Consider the following 22,377-nt stretch of genomic DNA (forward strand, 5'->3'; position numbering starts at 1 on the left):
GTTCTCTCTGTTCCTCCTGCATGGGGGTTCCTGGGATCGAACTAGGGTCATCAGGCTTGGCAGCAAGCACCTGTACTCCAGAGCCGTCTTGCTGGCCCTGGATGTTCTTATTTTTCTGTTGAACTGTTTGTTCTTTTCTTTTTCTAAGACTTTTTTAAAAGTCTGAACGTTAGCTGACTGTCATGCCAGCTACTCAAGAGGGTGAAGCAGAAGGATCGTGACTTTGAGACCTTCCCAAACTACAGAGTTGGTTTAAGGTCAGCCTGGGCTGTTTAGTTAAACTCTGTCTCAAAAACAAAAACAAAAACAAAAACAAAAAAAAAGAAGGGACGGGGTTTATGGTGGATTTTTCCATTTCCCAAGGCATTCTGTAGCAAATTTGTTTTGTTTGGGTTTGGCTTTAGGTTTTATGAAACAGGGTTTTGTGGTTCCCACTGACAGAGAACTCCCAGGCTGGCCTTCCTCCTCTGACCCCCTGCTCAGTCTCTTAAGTACTAGGATTACAGGGGAGCCTGTGCTCCTGTGACAGGAAATCCAAGCCTTGTGTCCCTCCACCAAGCTCCCTCTCGGGCCCCATTATTTATCTCAGTAAAGATTTAAAGTCATTTCTGCAGCTCTCGCCAAATCTTCGGTGACCTTTATTCACATGCAACCATAAAGGATGTCGTTTTTTTTAAAATGACGTGGCGTGTGTAGCGTGTGTAGAAATAAAGTTGACTTTCCCGGCCTTGCTGAGTGCTCCAAACATTCTCATTTGGGAACCACTGTGAGGCGACGGGAGTTTGGCCTAGAGACTCTGTCCCCAGGCTCCTCCTCTCTTGCCTGTCCTGTATGTTCCTTTCTACGGTTGATGACAGGTGGTGGCCCTTTGTGCCTGGTCTTATTTCTGACCTGAGCAACATGATGTGGGATTTTGTTACAAGTCCTGTCCTCTAGGAAGTTTAATTCTTTAAAACTCCAGCCCGGCGTCATGGCACATACCTACATCACCATACTTTAGGGGTAAGGGCAGGAGTTTCAGGCCAGCACGGGGACTGGGAGAGCTTGTATTTCAATAAAGAGAAAAAAAAAATGTAAGAGAGAGAGATGTAGAGTGTGTGTGTGGGGGAGGGACATTCATCCTTCTGTGTGTGTGTGTGAGGGAGGGGATGTTCATCTGTGTGTGGGGGCACGGGACGTTCATCCGTGGGGAGAGATCATCTGTGTGTGTGTGGGGGGCATTCATCTGTTTGTGGGAGCAGGGACATTTATCCATGTGTGCAGGGGGACGTTCATCAGTATGTGGGGGGGAAACATTTACTTGTGGGGGGCACGATCATCCGTGTGTGTGTGTGTGTGTGTGTGTGTGTGTGTGTGTGTGTATGTTCATCCATATGTGGGTGTGGTTCATTCGTGGGGGGGACATTCATCTGTGTGTGTGTGTGTGTGTGTGTGTGAGAGAGAGAGAGAGAGAGAGAGAGAGAGAGAGAGAGAGAGAGAGGATGTTCATCTGTGTGTGGGGACACGGGACACTCATCCATGGGGAGAGATCATCTTTGTGTGTGTGTGTGTGTGTGTGTGTGTGTGTATAGTGTGTGTGTGTATAGGAACGTTTATCCGTCTACCGTGTCATTGCTGGAGAGCTAGACTCTGTCTCTCCTACTTAGACAGGAAGCACAAAGCACTTCATCCGCTGAGCCATTGTCCAAGCCTAAGCTAAAAAAAAAATAGAATTTAAAACTTTTTTCTCCCATGGAGATCAATTTCTTCCAGCATTGCCCTGTTAATATAGCAAAGAATATTGGGTTTATAATGTCACGAGAAACCCGGGGATTTTGAGATACACATAACTTGGTCATGATCTATAATCTTTTTGACATGTCTCTGGACTCAGTTTATTGGCATTTGGTTTAGAACTTTCACATTTTTTTTTTTTTTGGTTCAAGTATAAGATCAACTTCAGTTTTCCCTCTCCTACTTTTGTCACAAAAGAATTGCCCCAAACCCCAAGGGTGATGCTTAATTCATGCCACTGGAGTCATCCTTGGGACTCTCTGCGGTTTGCCCCTTTGACAGGGGCCTCCAGTCCATCATCATCATCATCATCATCATCATCCTATGGCCCCTATTTAGTCAGTGTTATAAAGAAACACTAATACACACATTTTGGGGTCAATAAGAAAACTGGCTCCTCATGAGTGTTTTTCCTCCTGGCCCCAGGCTCCCGGAATACCGACTGTAAGACTCAAAATATATAAACAAATACCCTGGCCAAATATCCTCGGCTGGTTCCCCAGTGAGATCATAACTTAATAACCCACTTATTCTCATCTAAGCTTTGCCTTGTGGCCGGTTACCTCTTCCCAAGTTCAATGCGTCTATCCTTCTTCTTGTTCTGGGACCAATCTGCCTGTGCCTGGCTCTCTCCCAGAATCCTCTCTCCTACCGGATGTCCCTCCTATAGGCCATGGGGTTTTTTTATGGACAGGTGATGCAGCCATACATCCCTTTGGGAAGATGCATCCCAAATGGTGAGAGAAAAATGGGGACAAAAAAAAAAAAAAAGAGGAGTTGCCCTGAGGAGGAGTAGGTCAAACTGAACTGGGCACTCTGGAATCTAAGGCAGGAGGATTTAGAGTTAGAAGCTAGCCTGAGCTACACAAACCCTGTCTTGAAATTTGATAAGTAAAACTCTTTTGAAAAAGATGGAATATATTGTGGGCTACACTGAATGCAATTCAGAGGCAAATAGCAAAATGCAAAGTATCATGAGTTAAATATTATTAATGAAGTTATATTATTATTAACTTATAAATATTGATACTATGTAATACTTAATAGTAGTGTGACCTCAGGAGAATTGAAAGGGTAAAAGGCACAGCATGTACATTAGAGGTGTCTGAGGGTTTTACTGCTGTGAACAGACACCATAACCAAAGCAAATCTTATAAAGAACAACATTTACTTGGGGCTGGCTTACAGGTTCAGAGGTTCAGTCCATTAACATCCAGGCGGGCATGGTGCAGGAGGAGCTGAGAGTTCTACATCTTTATCTGAAGGCTGCTAGAAGACTGGCTTCCAGGCAACTAAGATAAGGGTCTTAAAACCCACATTCACAGTGACACACCTACTCCAACAAGGCCTCAACTCCTAATAGTACCACTCCCTGGGCCAAGCATTTCAAACCACAACAAGGTGAAAGGGGCATCATATCAAAGTGGGAAGACTGAGGACATGTGTCTGCCCTCCCTTCCAGCCCCCCAACCCCGCCCAAAACTTAATTTACAAACTATGAAGAACAGCTGAGATCTAAGACAGGATCTCTCCTCTCAGGATCGCCTCAGACTTACTCTGTAGCTAGAGATCCGTCTGCTTCTGCCATCTCCAGCTCCAGACTTTGGGGTTACACCTGTGGACCTCCAATCTGGTTTCTTCGGTGCTGGGGATCCAACCCAGAACCTCATGCATACTAGGCAAGACTTTAAATCAAGCTACATCACCAGCCTCAAATTCGAGACTTTCAGAAATTCCCTAAAAGGTACAGATCCCATATGAAAGACAGATACTAGTTTGTGAGTCTTGATGTACCTATAAACCAGAGGCGTCCTCTTTAAGATAAACAATCCAACCTCCTGAATAATATAGTAATATATACAGAATATACAATAAAGACCTTGGAAGGGTCCTGTAAAAAATCTAAAACTTCACTGACATCTTAAATAATATGAACCCTGATTGACAAGGAAAACCTAAATCCAAATCATATCTCAGAGAAATGGGGATAGGTCCTAGGAACTCTTCTGCGCATGCTCCAGACACAGACGGGCAAGACCCAGTGGCTAGAAGAGGACTCAGGCAGTCAGCGACCTAGGGAGTACATTTAAAGCAGCGGTGTGGGTCAGGGCTTCCCACTTTCGCACAGCCCTGAATACAGGAGCCAACGCAGCAAGTATGTTCTGGAGGAACCCGGGCAATGGCCCTGGGCAGTGGCCCAGATAGCTAACAATAGCCAGGAGGGTTGAGGCACTTCTGGAACACAGTGTTCGCCTAGCTGAAATCACGGCTACCTCCCCAGCAATCACCAGAAACTATTGTCTCCCGTAATCAGAGCCGAGAGTCCTGACCAGGCAAGGGTTTCAAACCGCTCAGGAAAATCAACACCGACCCGGCTCCCCGGGGAGCAGACAAAAGAGTGCATTCTAGAAGACGTAACTTAGCAGGGTCCGGGAAGGGCTCGCTTGGTAAAATGCTTGTTGTACAAGACCGAGGGCTTGAGTTTTTAGCTCCTCTGCACTTAGGCACCGGAGCACGCAGTAGGGCATGACTAGGGCGGAGCTCTGGTGCACGCTAGACCACCCAAATCAAATCTGTGTGTTTCTGGCCAGTGGGAAACAAACAAAATGTCATACAAACAAACAGAAGATAGAGAGTAACTGAGTAAGACACCCAATATTGGCCTCTGGCCTTCACCTTTGCAAGTACATAAACGCACATACATTCTCACCAACCTAGCAGACAAATGAAGGAATAAACTATACTTTTAAACAGACTTCAACACATCAAATTGATGAGAGGGAAACCTGAAAATCTGTCTGCTCCTCCAATAAAAATTAAAGGCCCTCGCTACGTATCAGGAAATATTTCAGGGACCCAGGGGTCCTTTAAGGAAAGTTACGTTCCCAAAATACTACATTCTGGGAAGGAGAATGGATAATAAAGGATAACCTTAATAAATACGCGGGTCGTGTAGTGACTTAGCCATAAAGGCGTTGGCTTGAAGAAAAGGAAGCTTTTCTAGGTAGAAGCAATTAAAGTTTTGGGCAAGTGAGCCAAGTAATTTATTTACTCTTTAAAATGTACTAATTTAGGGGATGAAGTTCAGCTGGTAAAGTGTTTGCTTTGTAGGCACAAAGCCCTAGTAGACGAATTCAGGAGGTCGAGGTAGGAGGGTCAGAAATTCAAGGTCATTCTCACTATGGGGAGTTTGAGGCCAGCTTGGGATCTATAAAACCCTGATCCCAGCACCTGGGAGGAGACAGGGAATGGGGACTTCTGAATCCCAGGTCAGCCCAGGGTTAGGAACTACCTTCTTGTTGAGGGATTGCTTTCTCCTTGTTGCCCAGAAGAATCTCCTTTGTTCTATAAAAATTTACATTAGTGGTAAGGGGCAGGGTCAGTGTGTTTATCCGTGACAGCTACTTGTTTGTGCTTCTCTTAAATTATCAACCAGCTCACCTGAGAGAGCTCATGTGCGTTTTTTTTCTTCTTGTTTTTAAGACAGGGCTTTGGTTTTGTGAGATAGGACAGTAGTCTTGCCTCTCCTGGAACTCTGTAGACCAGGCTGGCTTCAAACTCAGAGATCCGCCTGCCTCTACTTCCTGAGTGCTGGGATCAAAAGTGTGTGTGTGTGTGTGTGTGTGTGTGTGTGTGTGTGTGTTCCACCACTACCCAGCACACAAACAGTTTTAAAAGGAGAATATAAATTGTTTTACAATACAGCACAGCTTCTCGTCCTTGAGAGCTCTTGTGGTCATCAGAACCTGTAGGGGAAAGAGAGGTTAAACACATAAACCTGCAAATCAATCTTTAGGACCAGGATAGCAGAAAGGGACTTTGGGACGACTGTGGCAGGGTTAAGGGAGGACTCCGAGCAAGCACTCTCTCAACGAGCACTAAGATGGGTGAGTCAGAACAGCATATTCAAATTATACTTAGAACTTGTTAATGTGCTGAGATGACAAGTCACAATATTTATCCAGGTCATATTTGAGTTGCACTTGTAACTAACAGAATGTAATGATGGGCAGCCAAAAAAAAAAAAAAAAAAAAAAAAAAAAAAAAAAAAAAAATCTGGAAAACATGTTTCTTGATGTCTTCCTTCCATGGCTTGATCATTGGCCAAATCAGCAGGTTTGGCCGGTGACTCTGGCATATAAAAAAGGTAGGCTTGGATCTGCCCTGTCTGTCTCCCCAACCTGGTGACTCATTTCTTCTGATCTATGAATCATGCTGGGCATCTCCTGCCCTACTGTGACTGTCATAGGCATTGGCATTCTGGAAGCCTGGAGTAGGGGAGGTCATCTCTCTGAGAGCATTTCCCTAACATGGTCAGATGTCTCTCTCCCACCCTCAGGTGGCTTCAGGGTGCCAGGTAGGGTTAGGAGCCTTTCAGAAGGCAACCTGGGAATCTGGTTTCTGATTGGGCCTCAGTGTGAAAGCCAGAGATAAAAGGCCTGTTCCTTAGTCCTAGCTGAGTAGGGCTGAGTAAACGTTTACAGTGCTTCTGACTAAGGGCTCAAGCATGTGAACCTACACACACACACACACACACACACACACACACCCCACCCCACCCACTACCCTCTGGGTATCCAATTTACCGGAGATGGTTCCATTTTCATCTGGTAAAGAGGAGAAAGCTTACCTAAGGAACTGAGACAATCCTATAATGTTTACATAAAGGAAGGCATTTATTCATTTAAAAACAACTACTTATATTTGTTTTAGAAAACATAAAATAAACCACCCTCCCAGATGCATTGTTTAATAATTCAAATGCAGACACTAGAAAGATAGCTAAGTGGCTTAGAGCGCTATATACTCTTCTACAAGTCCTGAGCTAAATTCCAGAGCCCACCTAGAAGCTCACGACCGTCGGTAACACTAGTCCCAGGGGATGCATCACCCTCTGTGAGCACCAGGCATATACATATCTCTGTGAGCACCAGGCACACACTTGGTACACAGACATACATGCAACCAAATCACCAATACACATAAAATCTAAATTCAGACACTGAAATACCGGCCAGGACATGGTGGCACACCTCTTGATCCCAGCACCCCTGAAGCAGAGACAGATGGTTTCCTGAGACTCTGAGGCCAGCCTGGTTTTGATAAAGTGAGTTCCATGTCAGCCAGGACACTACCGGAAAAAAAAACACACACACACATATTAGAGTAGAGTACTTTCCATTCTTCTTACAGTTTCCTGTTTGTTTCTCTCTGGGTCTCTGACTGAGCTCAATGTTTTTGTTCTTAGTCCCCCTTCACAATCTTAAAGATCACTGAGGCTCAAAAGAAGGCTTTTGGTTGTCTCCACCCCCTCCTGCCCCTCCCCTCCCTCCACCCCTTTCTTCCCTTCCTGTGCTGAACAAGCGCTCCATCACCGAGCTTGCTGTCTCCAGCCTAGAAATCTTGTTTACATGAGTTATAATTACATATCATGTTAGAGATGAAAAGTGCAGAATGTTCCAAATATTCACATAATAATAATAATGATGATGATGATGATGATGATGATGATGATGATAATAATAATAATAATAAACAAGTCACTCTAAAAATTTTGATTTAAAAATTTCCGAATCAAAAAAAAAAAAAAAAAAAAAAAAAAAAAAACCTTAGCCAGAAGAGTGGCAGTACTTTATTTAGTAAGTGTTGTGTGATATGTATGTGTGATATATGTCGTATGCACATGTGTGGCTTTGCTTCTGTGCTGTATTGCAATGTGCTGTTGGGGCTGAAGTCACCTAGCACTGAGGTATCAGTACTGACGGGGAATGGAAACAGAAGCCTCTCAGCTCACAGCTTCCCAAAGGTGAGCCTCAGGGGGAAACCTGAACCCTACCAAAAAATTTTTGTCCCCCCTCCCCCATTGCTAAAACCCTGCGGGTCATTTTGAACACCACCCGGACAGTATCTTCCATTTGTCACCTGGGAAAAGAAGAATTCAGATCTTCCAAAAACAATTGAAAATCATTGATTTCATTTTTTAAAAAAAAATAACCAAAACTTTAAGATCATAAAAAACCTAAACTCACTGTGGGAGGCACAGAAGTTTTCTGGCTTCTTCCAGAAGAGACATTTTTTAATCCAACAGCAACGAATACTGTCCGTTGCTTTTACTTGAGATAACTAACTTGCTCCCTTTGATTTGTGACCCAGCTCTGAGTGTCCATATCCCGTCTGACGGGTTTCAAGTTAAATTCCAAGTTAAAAGATCGTATCACGAACCAAACAATTTTACTTTCAGTTCGAGAACAGCACAGCACGAAGACCTTCCTCATGCAGCAGAGTCCCTTATACCAAATCCCACTCCGCCACCCAGAATATTAAAAAAACATAGACTCGAGGTTAAGATTTAATTAAAAGCTGCCGGGTGTCTCGCCCTACCCCTTTCATTCCAGTACCTGGGAGGGAGGAAGAAGGTAGCCTGGGCTACACAGTGAGTTCCGGGCAAGCCTAGAAGGCATAGTGAGACGCTCCCTACAAAGGGGGAGGGGAGCTGATAAAAAGTAATGATTTTTGCTGCTTTGCCAAAATCTGTTCTCTGTGGGTGTGGTGGGCCGGCCCCGTAGCCAGCTCTATGGCATGCGTCTGCTAACGGGGCTGAAGCACTCTGAGCTGTGGCGTCTGCGGTTTCAGGGTAAATGCGAATACAAAGGGCAGAAAATCTCACTTTTGTCCTCGCAGAAAGTGAGAGCCGTTGATTCAGCGTTATACTTCTGAAGCAGTCACTGAACGTACGCTAGCGTAAGCTGTCTTCTGTTGATGTCCATCTGCTGGACGTAGCAGCACCCCTGCATTAAACTAGCACCCCTACTTCTTTCCTTTTATGCCGCCTCAACGTATTGTCATATCAAAAACTACTTAGTGGCGAGTTGCTTGTTACTAGGACAGTGTCTGTCACTCTCCAGCCGGATGGGGGGTGGTTCTTCTTTATGTAGCACCCCACTGTTACCCGAAGTCCCCTGTGGATGCCAACATCTATCATGCTTGAGTCCCCTATATAAAGCCATGTATTTAACTTGCTGATTTCGTATAATTGGTGCATAGTGTTCTATATATTCTCTTTCAAGTCATGGTGCTTGGGTCTAGGACTAAGGCCTCTTGTGTGGGAGGCAGTTGCCGGGTCACCTAGCTGTGACCCCAGACCGTCCCTTTACACTGTGTCTAGTCAACGTGGGAGAGATTACAACTTTGGGGTTGGAGAGGAAAGAGAGGCGAACAGACCTGTGATGTGCGACAAAGGAGGAGGGGTGGGAAGGACCTATGGCAGAGATGAAGGGTGGCATGGTAGAGGAAGAACGGGCCAGAACAAAGTGCATTGTCCCATGTGTTCGGAGAGGCCACAGTCACACCCATGACTCTGGTCAATAACTTAAAAGTTCACAGTGGCACACATACCTTTAATCCTAGCCCTTGGGAATCAGAGTCAGGCAGATCTCTGTGAATCTGAAGGCAGCCTTGTCTACATTGTGAATTCCAAACTAGCTAGAATACACAGCGAGACCCTGTGTCAAATAAATAGATCAATCAATCAATGATTAAAATATATCTTTATATAATATATTTAATATACATCAAATATATTTTATATACTTAAATATAAAATGGGTAAAAATACATGGCCTGGGCTGGAAAGACAGCTCAGCAGTTAAGAGCACTGACTGCCCTTCCAGAGGTCCTGAGTTCAAATCCCAGCAACCACATGGTGGCTCACAGCCATCTGTAATAAAATCTGATGCCCTCTTCTGGTGTGTCTGAGGACAGCTACAGTGTATGTATATGTAATAAATAAATCTTAAAAATACAAAGTTGACACTGAAGCAATTTTCACATGTGAAACATTTAAAAGAATAAACAAACATGGCCCATACCTTTAATCTCAGCACTTAGGAGGGAGAGGCAGTCAAATCCCTGAGTTTGAGGTCAGCCTTGTCTACAGAGCCAGTTCCAGGATAGCCAGGGTTACACAGAGAAACCTGTCTTAAAAAAAAAAAAAAAAAAAAAAAAATCCCTGAGGAGCCCTCTCATAGTGGAAGAAAAAAAACCCAACTCCCACAAATTGTCCTCTGACCTCCACACATGCTATGGGGCACACACAAAAACAAATGTAATAAAAAGTTGAACACATTAATAAGAAAATGCCTAATGTAATAAATGCTATACTAATAGTTGTTCTTGCATATTGTTGGAAAAATAACCCCAAAAATTCTGTGCATTCTCAATGCAAATAGAGTACCCCACCCCTGCAGGTAGGGTACCCACCCCTGCTCCATGGAATCCTCAGCTGTATTAAAGCATAACTACTTAAGAAACATAAAGCAGTTTCTTCTTTTTGAAGACATTTATTACAGGGTTCTTGATGGTGGTTTCTTTTTGCAAGGGGCAGGGTTGGAGACGGGGTTTCTTTGTGTAGCCCTGGCTGAACTGGAAGCCACTCTGTAGACCAGGCCGGTCTCGAACTCAAGAGACCCGCCTGCCTCTGCCTCCCGGGTGCTGGGACTAAAGGTGTGAGCCACAAGGCCGTCTATTGGAAATGGCTTCTTTGTCGGTATTTGTTTGAACATGAAACAAATTTGACTTGATTTTGCCATCGGTTTGTGAAACTTCAAAACCGCCTGGTCTGTGAGGTTAAGCCCTTCGGGTTTCTCTAGAGAACCCCCCTCCTGAAGCCCTTCGTTCCCTCTTGAACCTCTGCTTGCTCACCCTGTAGTTCAGCCCTTCTGGGACAATGGCTGACTCCTCAGCCAAGAGGCAGGGACCAAGAGTAGAGGCTCATTTCCCAAACTTGTAACCTTTTCCCGATTTACATTCCATGTCCTCTGCCCTGCTGTCCGCAATCTCCCGTTTCCATGACCCGGCTTTCTGGGATCTGGCTGCATCAAGGCATCCTTCGCTGACAGCCCCAGGGAAATGCTGGATTTGCACATCTCGCAGCGCCTGGAGGCTAGCGTCTGCTCTCATTTTTCTTCAGGTTCCTTTAGCTCTTGTGGCTTTGCACCTTTAGAAAGTTCTTTTATTCTGTCATCTCAGCATTTAGGATGTGGGGTCAAAGGGATGGGGAATTCAAGGTGGTCCTCGTCTGCTTAACCAATTTTAAAACTTGCATTGACTTCAAAATACTCTGTCCCAACACTCCTGTGCCGGAGCAAAAACAAACAAGAAAGATCTTTTTAGTTTCATTTTCTGGGTGTTTTAAATGGAAAGTGACGAGGATGCTTAATACACAGTGTTTGATCAGAAGCCCCGGTGTTCCAGGTTCATTCACAGTCACTCCTCACAGTCTGGGTTAGCTGTGTGCCCCAGGAGCTATGGGAGCCGGTCTTGGCAGTCTCGGGTCCTATGACAGCTGCTCAGAGACGGGCAGTGAATCTGATGAGGCAAACAAACGCCCACAAAGCATCAACCATGAACGTTCTACATCATTTCGTTTGCTCATTTGACAAGTTCATCCATCCACCCTTTTGTTCCGAATACCGGTACATGCCAAGGCACGGCTGTGCGTGACGGGATTGTGATGCTAGCTCTGACAGATGAGGTCTGCTTGTGGGCTTTACAACATAGGGAAGGGGGACAGACAGTGACCAAGTAAGTTTACATGATCTCAACTAGTTAGAGATGCTGAGAGGGTGACGGATGAGCATGCTGTGGTTTGGATATAAATGTCCCCATGGGTTTATAATGTCATCTGTTTCCTGGTGCCACGTTGGAAGATTAGGAACTTTACGAGGTAGACTCAGTTGGAAGAGGTGGACTGTTGGGAGTGGCTTAGGAGGTGGCACCTGGTGCCTGCTTGCTGTCCATCATAAAGTGAAAGGCCCCTCCTGATTCCTGGTCCTGCTGCCATAACGTAAGCAAGGACTAAACCCCCCTGAAACTGTGAGCCAAGGTAAACCCTTTCTCCTTTGTGTTGTTAGCCAAGGTCACGGCTTAGTCATTGCTACTCAAAAGTAACTAATGCCTGGGTTAGTATGTCAGAGTGACTATAAGGAAGCCATCCTGGGGAAAGGTCTGGGATGCTTCTAGAAAGTGATTTGAGCAGTGATCTCACTGAGTGAGACGTATGTAAAAACTAGTTATTATTCTAGTGAGCCTGTATAAAAGACACAAAAACCTTGTGTTTTATTTACAAGCTGTAAGCTTAGATTGGGCAGGTTGTGAGCTATTATAATTTATATTCCAGCCACAGGTTTCTTGTTACTTGCTGTCTGAGTTTCACCTGGGTCACTCCCAGGGTCCATTTCTCCTGGCCATGTGCTCCTGATCCGTCTGGCCTCCTGGTGACCTTATCCTCTCCCCAGGCTCCTTCCTCCTTCTTCTTCTGGTCTCTCCTGAGGCCCCTCACTCGATCCCCAAGTTCCACCTTTCTCTCTCAATTGCCCAGTCGTAGGTTCTAACATTTTATTAACCAATGAACTTTAAATTGAGGAGCAAGGCTTCTATAACCAAGGCTGGTGTGTATGAGAATTCTCTCCTCTGGGGGCAACCAGATCTTGGGGTACAGACTATAACATTTGTATACACCATACCAGACCAAGCCCTAAGAGACGTATCTTTGTGAAGATCTGGGGCAGCTGATTTTAGGGAATCACGAAAATCCCACAGTGAAGCCGGATGTAGGAGTACATACATGTAATCCCAGCAGTCAGATGGTGGAGGCAGGACAAAAATCCAAGGTCAGCCTGGGCAACATAACAAATTGCAAGCCAAACTGGGATATCTAGTAAGGCTCCATGCCAAGGTCCCGGAGGAAGATGACTCAGAGGGTAAAGGCACCTGTCACCAGGTCTGGTGACCTGAGTTCAATTCCTGGGATCCACATGGTGGAAGGAGAGAACGGACTCCCACAGGCTGTCCCCTGACCTCCAATAGCATGCTGTGGCAGGCATGCTCCCCCATGGGTAAGTTTTTTACAAGTCTAATAAGACCCCCTATCGATGAAAAAAACCAAAAACAAACAAATAAATATCCGTGGTAGAGAAGGGCTCGATGTACTACATACTCACAGAATGGAAAGGTCAATGTGGCTGAGACAGAAGTGGAGGGAGGGAGAGGAGAGACTCAGTCAGGGCTGGGAAAGCAGATTTGGGGGTGGAGGTACGCTTGATCCTGAGGGGTGACAAAAGATGCCAAAGGAGAAAGTAGTCAGAGCTGTGCTGAGCTCTGCAGATGCCTCAGGAGTGCAGAAGGTACCGTCCTCGATGAGGCGGACTATCCCCATGGAGACAAAAATCGAAGGTTGACACTCCAGTGAAATTAACAGAACTTCAAACAGTGACTCGGACAAGACCATGTGCAACCAGAACCTTCATGACATACGATAATTTTTTTTTAAGGTGGAGTTAGAAGACATACTGATCATTGGTGTACATGTGCGAGTTTGCAGGGTAGCATCCTGGAGGACAGAGAGCACCTGGGAGCCAGGATCCCCAGCCGTTGTGAGCTCCATGCTTGGAACCGGATTCAGGCTTCTCTCCTAGCTCTTAACCTCCGAGCCAGATCGCCAGTGTGGTTTTCCGCAGGAGTCATTCCCGTTCCCGGAGTAAAATACTAGTGTGGCTCGAATATCGCCAGCTCTTCTCGTTGGTACAATCAACTAACACCAAACCAAAACCGGTTTACTTCACATTCTGTCTCAAGCTTGTGGGTCTCCCTCTCTGGAACGCGCTGGGGCCATCTCTGCAATTGCGCCTTTGGTATCATTCAGTCGTATGTGTTTGGTTTGGTTTGGTTTTTGTTGTCGTCGTTTTGAGGCAGGGTGTCCTGTAACTCAGGCTGACCTCCACTTCACCAGACAGCCTAGGATGACCTTGAACCTCCGACTCTGTCCCCTCCACCTCCCGAGTGGTGGGACTACAGGTACATCCCACCCACCCCACGACTGTCCGGTTTCCGGTTGTGACTGCTGACGATATTTTTGTCCTCGCAGGTGGTATTGTGAAGGCAAGGAGCTTGAAAACTCTCCAGACATCCACATTGTGCAGGCCGGAAACCTTCACTCACTGACCATCGCCGAAGCCTTCGAAGAGGACACAGGACGATACTCATGCTTTGCTTCCAACATCTATGGGACGGATTCAACTTCCGCTGAGATCTACATAGAAGGTAAAGCTACATGCTTTCGGAGCATGACATGTTCTAATTATCTGTAATTAAGTAAACATGGGGGGCTGTTCTACACATCTAGACACTGGAGATGATAACCATGAACCAAACAGACAAAGCTCTTCAGATGATGTGCTGATGAATTTCCTTTATAATGGGAGAAACTCCCAACAAATGAGAGAAACCTAGATAAATACACAACACTGCAGAAGAAATGGGGGGGGGTGGGGATGAATAGGAATTGTGTGTGAGTCAGCTGTAATTTTAGTGACTGATAAAGACCTCACTAGCCAGGTGACATTTGAGGGAAAACCTGGTGGCCACAGGAGAGCCAAGGGGGGAAAAATCACCTAGGTAGAAAAATCGGCGAGTGTGGTAACTCAGAGGTAAGAGGGCGCCCGTCTTGAGGTAGAAATGAGCCAGTGTTGGGTCGACCAGATGCCTCAGTGAATAAAAATCCAGAGCCTACACAACACACACACACACACACACACACATACACACACCACAGAGACACATACAGGCAGTGCACCCGCAGACACCACACACACCCTCTAATAACAATAGTAAAAATAACAAACAAAACCAAGTTAAACAAAATTGGAAGAGTTGAGCTAATGTGGCCAGAGTAGTGCAAGCAAGGAAAGCAACAGAAATGAAGCCTGAAGTTTGAGGTGAGGTTGAGGCGCAGGGAGGCAGGTGAGCAGATCCTATCCGTCACTCCCTGATCCGTCACTTCAAGGGCTTTGCTTTTGAATAACACAGGAAATTCTGGAAGGTTCTGAGGAGAAGTGTGGCATAACGTGATTCCTGTTAGATAGGCATAGTGGGTCCCTATCTGCCTTTGGGAGTCAGGTGCAGAACTCTGGTGAAGCTTGGGAAGGAAGGTGGTTTCAGCAGGAGTAACGTTAGAGGAGAAATCAACTTGTCATCCCTGGATGTCCTCTGGGTTTGATCTGGGCCACTATTCTCTGCTCCCCTTTCTTGCCTATTGAATACCTTAAGTATTATACAAATACCCTGCTGTTTGTTCCTGGTGATCATGGAACAAACACTCCTTCACCAAGGCCAAAGTGGTCTCATTCCTCCTTATTTACATCTCTTTGGAATTTCCACAGAACTAAGCACATATTGACTATCTGACGAGCATCCAGTGAGTCAGTACACTGGCAGGAATGTGCCTGGCATTTTTAGCCTCGAGGTTTTGGAGCAGAGTAAAGACCTCCAGGTTTAGCTCTACAGTATATTCCTGGAGTCTGCCATCTCGAGAAGGCAATCTAGGCGTGTGGTAGGAGAACTGAGATTGCATTGCTGTTGGTGTGTTTTTCCACACTGGCATCTGGACCTGGAAGGCTCCCACCCCCAAGATAAAGGATGACTTGTTACTATTAGGACAGGACGGAAGAGCCCACCTACACCTACAGTGTTTGGAATCCGGAATGATGCCCTCTTTCGCCCACTCTGCGAGGATTTGTGAACACATTGGAGTGCCTGCAAAGACTGCCCTGGCAGTCCCAAGACTTTAGCAGGTGTTTTACATTCTGGGATTCCGAACACCGCCCAGTTTATTTGAATTGTAGCACTGTAACGCTCACTAGGCGCATAGCCCTGAACCGCTCCTTTGGCTTCTTAGGGCGTACTTTCCTCCTTTGCCAGATTGGATGTTCGTGTGAGAAACCACTAGGTTCCTTCCTAAGTCTAAATTTCTTTTTTAGGTCTTCCAATGCCTACGAGTTTGTTTAGTAAATGATCAACCTTAAAATCCTGTCTCTTGTTGTCCTTTCCCCAGGAATCTCTTCCTCTGACTCAGAAGGGGACCCCAACAAAGAAGAGATGAATCGGTAATTCTAACAGCCTAAACATGAGTCCTCAGACCCCAAGAGAACTCCTATTTAATGTCTTAGTGCTTGAAGGATGTGCTTCCATGGTAGAGCCTGACATTTCAAGAAAACGTGTATGTGTGTGTGTGTGTGTGTGTGTGTGTGTGTGTGTGTGTGTGTGTGTGTGCAGATTTGGGGAAGACTCCATTTATTTTTGCTTACATCCTGCCCACCAGATTAATTTTAATCTTTCCAGATTCAAATTCATTCCTGTGCTGAGACAGGAGGATTGCTATGAGTGTCAGACAATATAAATGTTCCGGCAAGTGATAGCCTTTATGCTAACCAGTGGCACTGACTAAAGTTTTATCAATCTAGTTATTGTTTTTTTATAACTTTGATTGATCCCCTGCTATGGCCCAGGTACTGCATTAGATTCAGTGGACACCTAGAAGAGTCACAGGCTTCCTGCCTATACAAGATTTAAGGTCTTATAGAGGGACATGTAGAGGAAGTAGGGTAAGAAATTCCTAGAGTAATAAAGTACAGGACCATTCGTGTTGTGGTAACCGCTTCAACCTGAATAAGCCTGTTCAATGAAAACACAACTCAGTTAATATGAATAAAAGCTGCGTGCCTAGATTGGGCAGATCTACCACTATACTACTCTGTTCCCCAGCTATGAGATCCCTTAGAACTTCCAGCTCCATCTTCTTCCACCTCTTCTCCTCCTCCCCAGACCCTCTCTCTCCATCATCCCTTCCCTTACAAATTAAAATGGGAAGAAGGTTCTGATGAAGTCACTTGAGTAATACTAGGCAGCCCTTCTAGGGGGAAGTGGAATTAGCATCAAAATACAAACAGCTGCAGGACAATACACCACACTTTCATAAGCCGAACCAGCTTGGGCTTGACTGCTGCTGGTCAAGGGAGGAGAGATCAAGAAAACCTGCACAGATCTGGGGAGCACATCCTGCCCTCCCTACAGAGGAGAATACAGAGGGAAGAAATCACATTTTATCACTCAAACTCTTTATACATCTATCCTTGCAATTATGTGCCCATAGCTCTTGTATGAACATTAGTAAGGAAGGGATGCCTCTTTGACCTTTCACCCCTTCCTAGCATCTTTCTCAAGGCCTCGGTCCCCAGTCCTCAGTCTTGTATGTGTATGCCATCACCTCCTTCAAGGTCTTCCTCTCAGACCTCACCCTTCTTTCTCTTTTAGAGACTTGGAGGTGGTAGCAGTTGCTCTCAGATCATTCTGGTCTTATCTTTGCTTTGTTGAAAAAAAAAACAAACAAACAGGAAACAAATAACATTTTTTAAAAAATCTTCACATGGTTTCTATACAGAGCCTAGTTCAGGAGAGTATCAACTTTGATTGGCAGCAGAGACAGAGCCTGCCTCAGCCTTTCCTGGAGGCTGGCATCTCACTCAAACAACATGGCATTCCCACCTTGTGCAATTTCCCGCTGTGAAGATTCCGACTCATCCTTGACACCCTGTCTCAAGGTTCTCTCTCCCTGGTTCATAATGAACTTGTCCTCAAATCCACACTCATCCTTCTTCTCTTGGGGCCCCTGGATCCTTCTACAAAGGCTAATGGGTACAAGCTTTGGTCTGCAAGTTTCAGTAAGCGAGAGAGACCACACTTACCCATTTGCCTTAAGTGTACTTGTTACAGCAAAGATTTTGGCTTCGGTTGTATAGAACAGAGAGCAAACTGTGACCTAAACAACGCAGATATTAATCTCATATTTACATGCAAATAAAGATGTGTCTGGTCCACAGGGGTCTCAGTGTCCTCGGTACCAGCACGGTCCACCGTGGGTCTAAGGTGGCCAGACCCGGATTTCTGCTTCGTCTCATGCTAACACATGGCCCCCATCTCTTTAGTGTGAGAGGAAAGATCGAGGGGTGTACCAACCTTCCTCTTGAGTCCCCATCACACCCCTTGGTTTTTCTTTAAGACAAGGTTTCCATGTTCATCCCTGATTTCCTGGAACTCACTCTGTAGACTAGGCTGACCTGGAACTCACAGAGATCCGTCGTCGGAGTTACCTTCTTTAACCTTCCTAAGAGCTTTGCCAGCCAAACGATTATTTACCCGTTTTAGAGGTGAAGATGCTGAGAAGCAAAATGCAGACTAAAGAAAGAGGGGTCCACTGTCAGTAGTCAGTGGTTACCTGTTCTCATGGGCCATAGGTGAGAGCCTCATCTTCAAGATCAGGAGAAGCTCTTTAAGCACAGTGCTTCCTGTTTCCCAGGGCTCCTTCACCCAGAGCCTTCCCCTCTGCCTTAGGCTCTTTCTCTTGTCAGGTCCTCTGGCCAGATCTCCAGGCCTCTATCTTCCTCACAAAACTAATTTTCCGCTGGCATCCTTTTCAAGAGTTCAAATCTCTTGAACTTGTAAATATTTGGAGGGCTTGTTGACTTTACGATATTTTTATTTTTGCCAGGGCAAATCTCAGAAATAAAGATTTATAAAGCCTGGCCTCTTCCCCACCCCCCTTATTTTCTTGCTTGAGATGGGAAGAGAAGGAGCCACTTGCCCAGTGTGCACAAAGCCCTGGATTTGATTCCCATCACCACATAAAACAGGTGTGGGGGCTCATGCCTCTAATTTGAGCATCTAGAAGGTCAGTGTAGAAGGATCAGAAGTCCAAGGTCCTCCTCAGCTACATAGCCAGTTCAAAGTCAGCAGAAAGACAGAGGAGACAGAAAGGGAGAGGGAGAGAGAGAGAGAGGAGAGAGAGAGGAGAGAGAGAGAGAGAGAGAGAGAGAGAGAGCCAGGTGTAGTGGTGTAGACCTTTAATTCCAGCAGAGAGGCAGAGGCAAGTCTCTGTAGCTTCAAGACCAACCTGACTCACACAGTGAAAAGCCAGAAAGAAACAGAGACGGTGACAGCAAAATAAATCTTTAACAATTCTCTCCTGTGCACTGTGTCCATCACGTGCGAGCCTCAGGTCGCTTGATACTTCTGACTTGCCGGCTGTGCCCCATGTAAGGAATCCGAGACTAAGGAAGCCGCCTTCCCGTGTGCATTGCCCAACAGAGTCTATAGCAATGGAGCGCAGGCGAACGCTTGTAGAACATTGTCAGTCTCACGATGTCCAACTGAGAGCTGTGCTGACACCAATGCTTTTGCCAGGAGACTTTTCACGGGCTTATAATCTATATTTTAATAATTTCTCAGAATCCAGAAGCCAAACGAGTCGTCCTCACCTCCCACCACCTCTGCAGCCATTCCTCCAGCAGCACAAGCCCAGCCTTTGGCCGCCCAGCCCAGAGTGTCCACCATCCAGCAGGTACAAGATTCTAGGTCAAACACAAGTGACCATGACCGCCTCGAGCGTCCCTCGTGTAATCTGTCATTAAGATAATCACTTTGTTCTTCTGCTGCATGAGCTCATGGCTCTGGGAACCTAGTCTCCAACTCTTTGGGAGAACACAGGAAAAGAGCCACTTGGCATGTGTCTCTTTTATGAACTGACAGCCCCGTTTCATACAAAAGTGCCAGTCATATGGGAACCAATGAGCGTACATCTTACCTTTCCTGAGTGGAACTTGGAATGATTCTCCTTACTTAAGACCAGCAGGAAGTGGCTGGGTTTGTTGTTGTTTTAGGAAAATAATAAAGACGTCTCTCAAGTTGGTGATAATGTTTATTAGAAAACACCCAGTGTCTAGAAGCAGATTAAGTAAAAACTTTAAGCAGAGCAGGAGAAATGGCTCAGTGGTTAAGAGTAAGTATTGCCCATGCAGAGGACCTGATTCAGTCCCTAGGATGTACTTTGGGCTCATAACCAACTGTAATTCCAGCTTCTGGGGATCCAGCTGCCTCTTTTGGCTTCTACAGATACTGGTACAAAAAGTGATGTAGACCTATACACATTACTAAAACTAAAATAAAATCTTTTTTAAAATACCAGCTTTAGTCAGTATTCTAATTCTGCACCCCTGTTCCACAGATAAATCTCCAGTGAACAGTAATAGTTGCTTGGGCAGACTTCCAGGCGTCTTCTATTCATATATAAAAATATTTATCTATGCATATATGTTAAAACATGAAATTATATTTTTAAGTGTATCTGCTGCATGTTAATGATGATCTAAATAAATATATTTTAATGTATTGATCTACAACTTAAAAAAATATTCGGGATTACTGGCCTAACCTCTTCAATTAATGCAGAAGTCAACTTTGAATCCAAATACATTGGACTTTAAATTGTGCTCTGTGTAGCCCCAGGGACTTGATGAGCCCGCTTCAGGACCAGGCTACCCACCCAGACCTACAGAGAGCTGGGGGAGTGTTTTTTACAGCCAGCCTGCCCTGAGAAAAAAATGCAATAGATCTGGGTCTACACTCTCAAGTCTATGATTCCTGCATTTAGAAAACAAAGCCCTTTGGCTTGAGGTTAATGCTATGGGATGAAGCCTGTAGATTTGTTCTCTTTAGGTCTATCCTCAGTAACTATGGTAACAGTGACTGTGTTGCTGATTCTCTCTAACAGTGTCAGAGTCCTACCAACTACCTGCAAGGCCTGAACGGGAAGCCCATCATTGCTGCACCAGTGTTTACAAAGGTAATAAAGTAAGATTTGTCAGGCCTCTAAACACCATGGAGCCCAGACAAGGGACCTACGACCAGCAGAGTTTATGTCAGGATTTGTCTTTTGGGAGTACAGTGTACAACTTAAGGTATTTTGTGTTTCAGAGGTTTCCGTGGCATTACAGTCAGACCTAGGCTCACTGTTTTTATTTTAGTTTTTTAAGATAGGATCACACATGTCCCAGACTGGCCTTGAGCTTGCTATGTAATTTAAGGTGACCTGGAACTTTTGGTTCTTTTTACCTCAACCTCTTGAGCACTGAGGTTACACCCAATTTATTCATTGCTAGGAATTGAACTCAGGCCCTTGTTTGTGCTAGGCAAGCGCCAAGCTATACCCCAGCCCATCTCCAAGTCCAAGTCTCAGATTTCTCCTCCTCCTTCTTCTTTGCCTCCTTCTCCTCCTCCTCCTTTTCTTCTTCTTCTTCTTCTCCCCCTTCTCCTCCTCCTCCTCTTCCTCCTCTTCCTCCTTCTCCTCCTCCTCCTCCTCCTTTTACACTGCCAGTGAAAACTGCACCTTTTTTTTTTTAATTTCACTTCTCCCTTTCAAAACTATTCTGTTAGAAACGGGGAAATTTTCCTTGTCATGCGGTTAGGGGAAAAAACAAAACAAAACAAACAAACCAAACCAAACCAAACCAAAACAAAACAAAACAAAAAAAAAAAAAAAAAAAAAAAAAAACCTTGGGCTCAGCCCAGCAATCTCCTGGTGAAACAGAACAAGAAACACAAAACCGATAAAGAACCTTCTGCTCTTATCTGGCTGAGTCACACCAGGCAGAGCGGCCACCGTCATAGGATAGGCGGGGGAGGCCCCGGCATCACGGGGATGTGACCTCCCATTGATGGCCTTGCTCCTACAGCAGGTCCCATGAGCCTCATCCCGGGAGGAGGAGGGCCCCCGTTGACATTATGGGAGGGCCTATCATGTGGGATGCAGGCAGCGTGCCAGGGCGTGGAGGACCCTGGAGACTGGTGGGGCCGTGGCCCCTGCAGGAGGAGGAGCAGAGAATGGAGCTGCGGGTATCCTTCCTTGTTGAACGGCCGCCATTGCTTTGTCAGGCCTGCTCTTCCATCCATTTCTGGTAATAGTCTTTCACGTTCTCTTTGTTTTCCCTATCACTGCAGTCTCACAGACGGAGAATCACTGGTAAGATACGTATCACAGAAGTGACCGTAAGACTTAAGCATGTTGCTGCTCGGGCTGTAGATGATACAGTTCCACATCATCCTAAGTCCCTGATTTCTAACGACACTTTCTGTAGTAAGGGAAATGTACTCACTGCTAACCGCACTGACCTTTATGACCATTCTGAAGGCTGTTAACCAGGCACCCTGGAGATCACGTGACGGGGAGATCACGTGACAGGGTTCTGGCCTCTTGTTATTCTAGAGCTGGATTATTTCTCAGGAGAATCTGGTTAGGGAATTGCCTTTGGTGCTCAAGGAAGCAGAGCTAAGTGATCTTAGATTTAACATGAAGCCTGGTTTAGGACACAGAGCTTGCTCTTCTGTTCCGTGGTATTAACGACTGTGGAATCGTCAAACTAAATCACACAGTCTCTGTATTTTGAACTTGAAAATTCAGTCAGAGGTTTTCGTTTACAAGGAGAAAAGCTAAGGGAGGGTCAGAGAGATTAAACTACAATTCAGCCAGTGTTGCAGGACTGGTTAATGGTAGGATTAGGAATCAGGTTTCCTAGTTCTAACACTGAGATTGCAACATGCACCATTGCCCAAGACAAGGAATTCAAAGGTGAAAAATAAATCGCATCAGATTTTTTTTTTTTTTTTGAAAACTAAATGTGCTTCCAGCATATTCTTCTTAGTATGAAGAGTGCATGTAGGCCGAAGAAGATTTTTATTCTAAAAGAAATATGGCTATCCATTGTGGGTACTTTTGTTTTCCAAGGGTCATTAGTAATGTCGGGAAACACTTTTGGTTGTCATATGAGTGGGCCATGCTAGTGGCACGGGGAATACTGGAAAGCACCCTACAGTGAGTGTACGGGGTGCCAGCCCCTGTCTTTTAGAAAAGAATTATCTAGCCCCAGATAATTCTAGAGT

At 45.3% G+C, this 22,377-nt stretch overlaps 1 protein-coding gene across 1 annotated transcript in view; it reads left to right on the forward strand.

Annotated features, from left to right (window-relative positions):
• MYPN (myopalladin) overlaps positions 1-22,377 on the forward strand; it is an 81,737-nt gene that overhangs the window by 18,998 nt on the left and 40,362 nt on the right. The window contains exons 3-6 of the mRNA XM_080938437.1: positions 13,697-13,872; positions 15,662-15,713; positions 18,892-19,003; positions 20,213-20,284. Coding sequence (XP_080794563.1) covers positions 13,697-13,872; positions 15,662-15,713; positions 18,892-19,003; positions 20,213-20,284 — 412 coding nt within the window. The remainder of the gene's footprint in view (positions 1-13,696; positions 13,873-15,661; positions 15,714-18,891; positions 19,004-20,212; positions 20,285-22,377) is intronic.

Source organism: Micromys minutus (genome assembly GCF_963924665.1).
Source record: "Micromys minutus genome assembly, chromosome: 25".
Taxonomy (NCBI): Eukaryota; Metazoa; Chordata; class Mammalia; order Rodentia; family Muridae; genus Micromys; species Micromys minutus.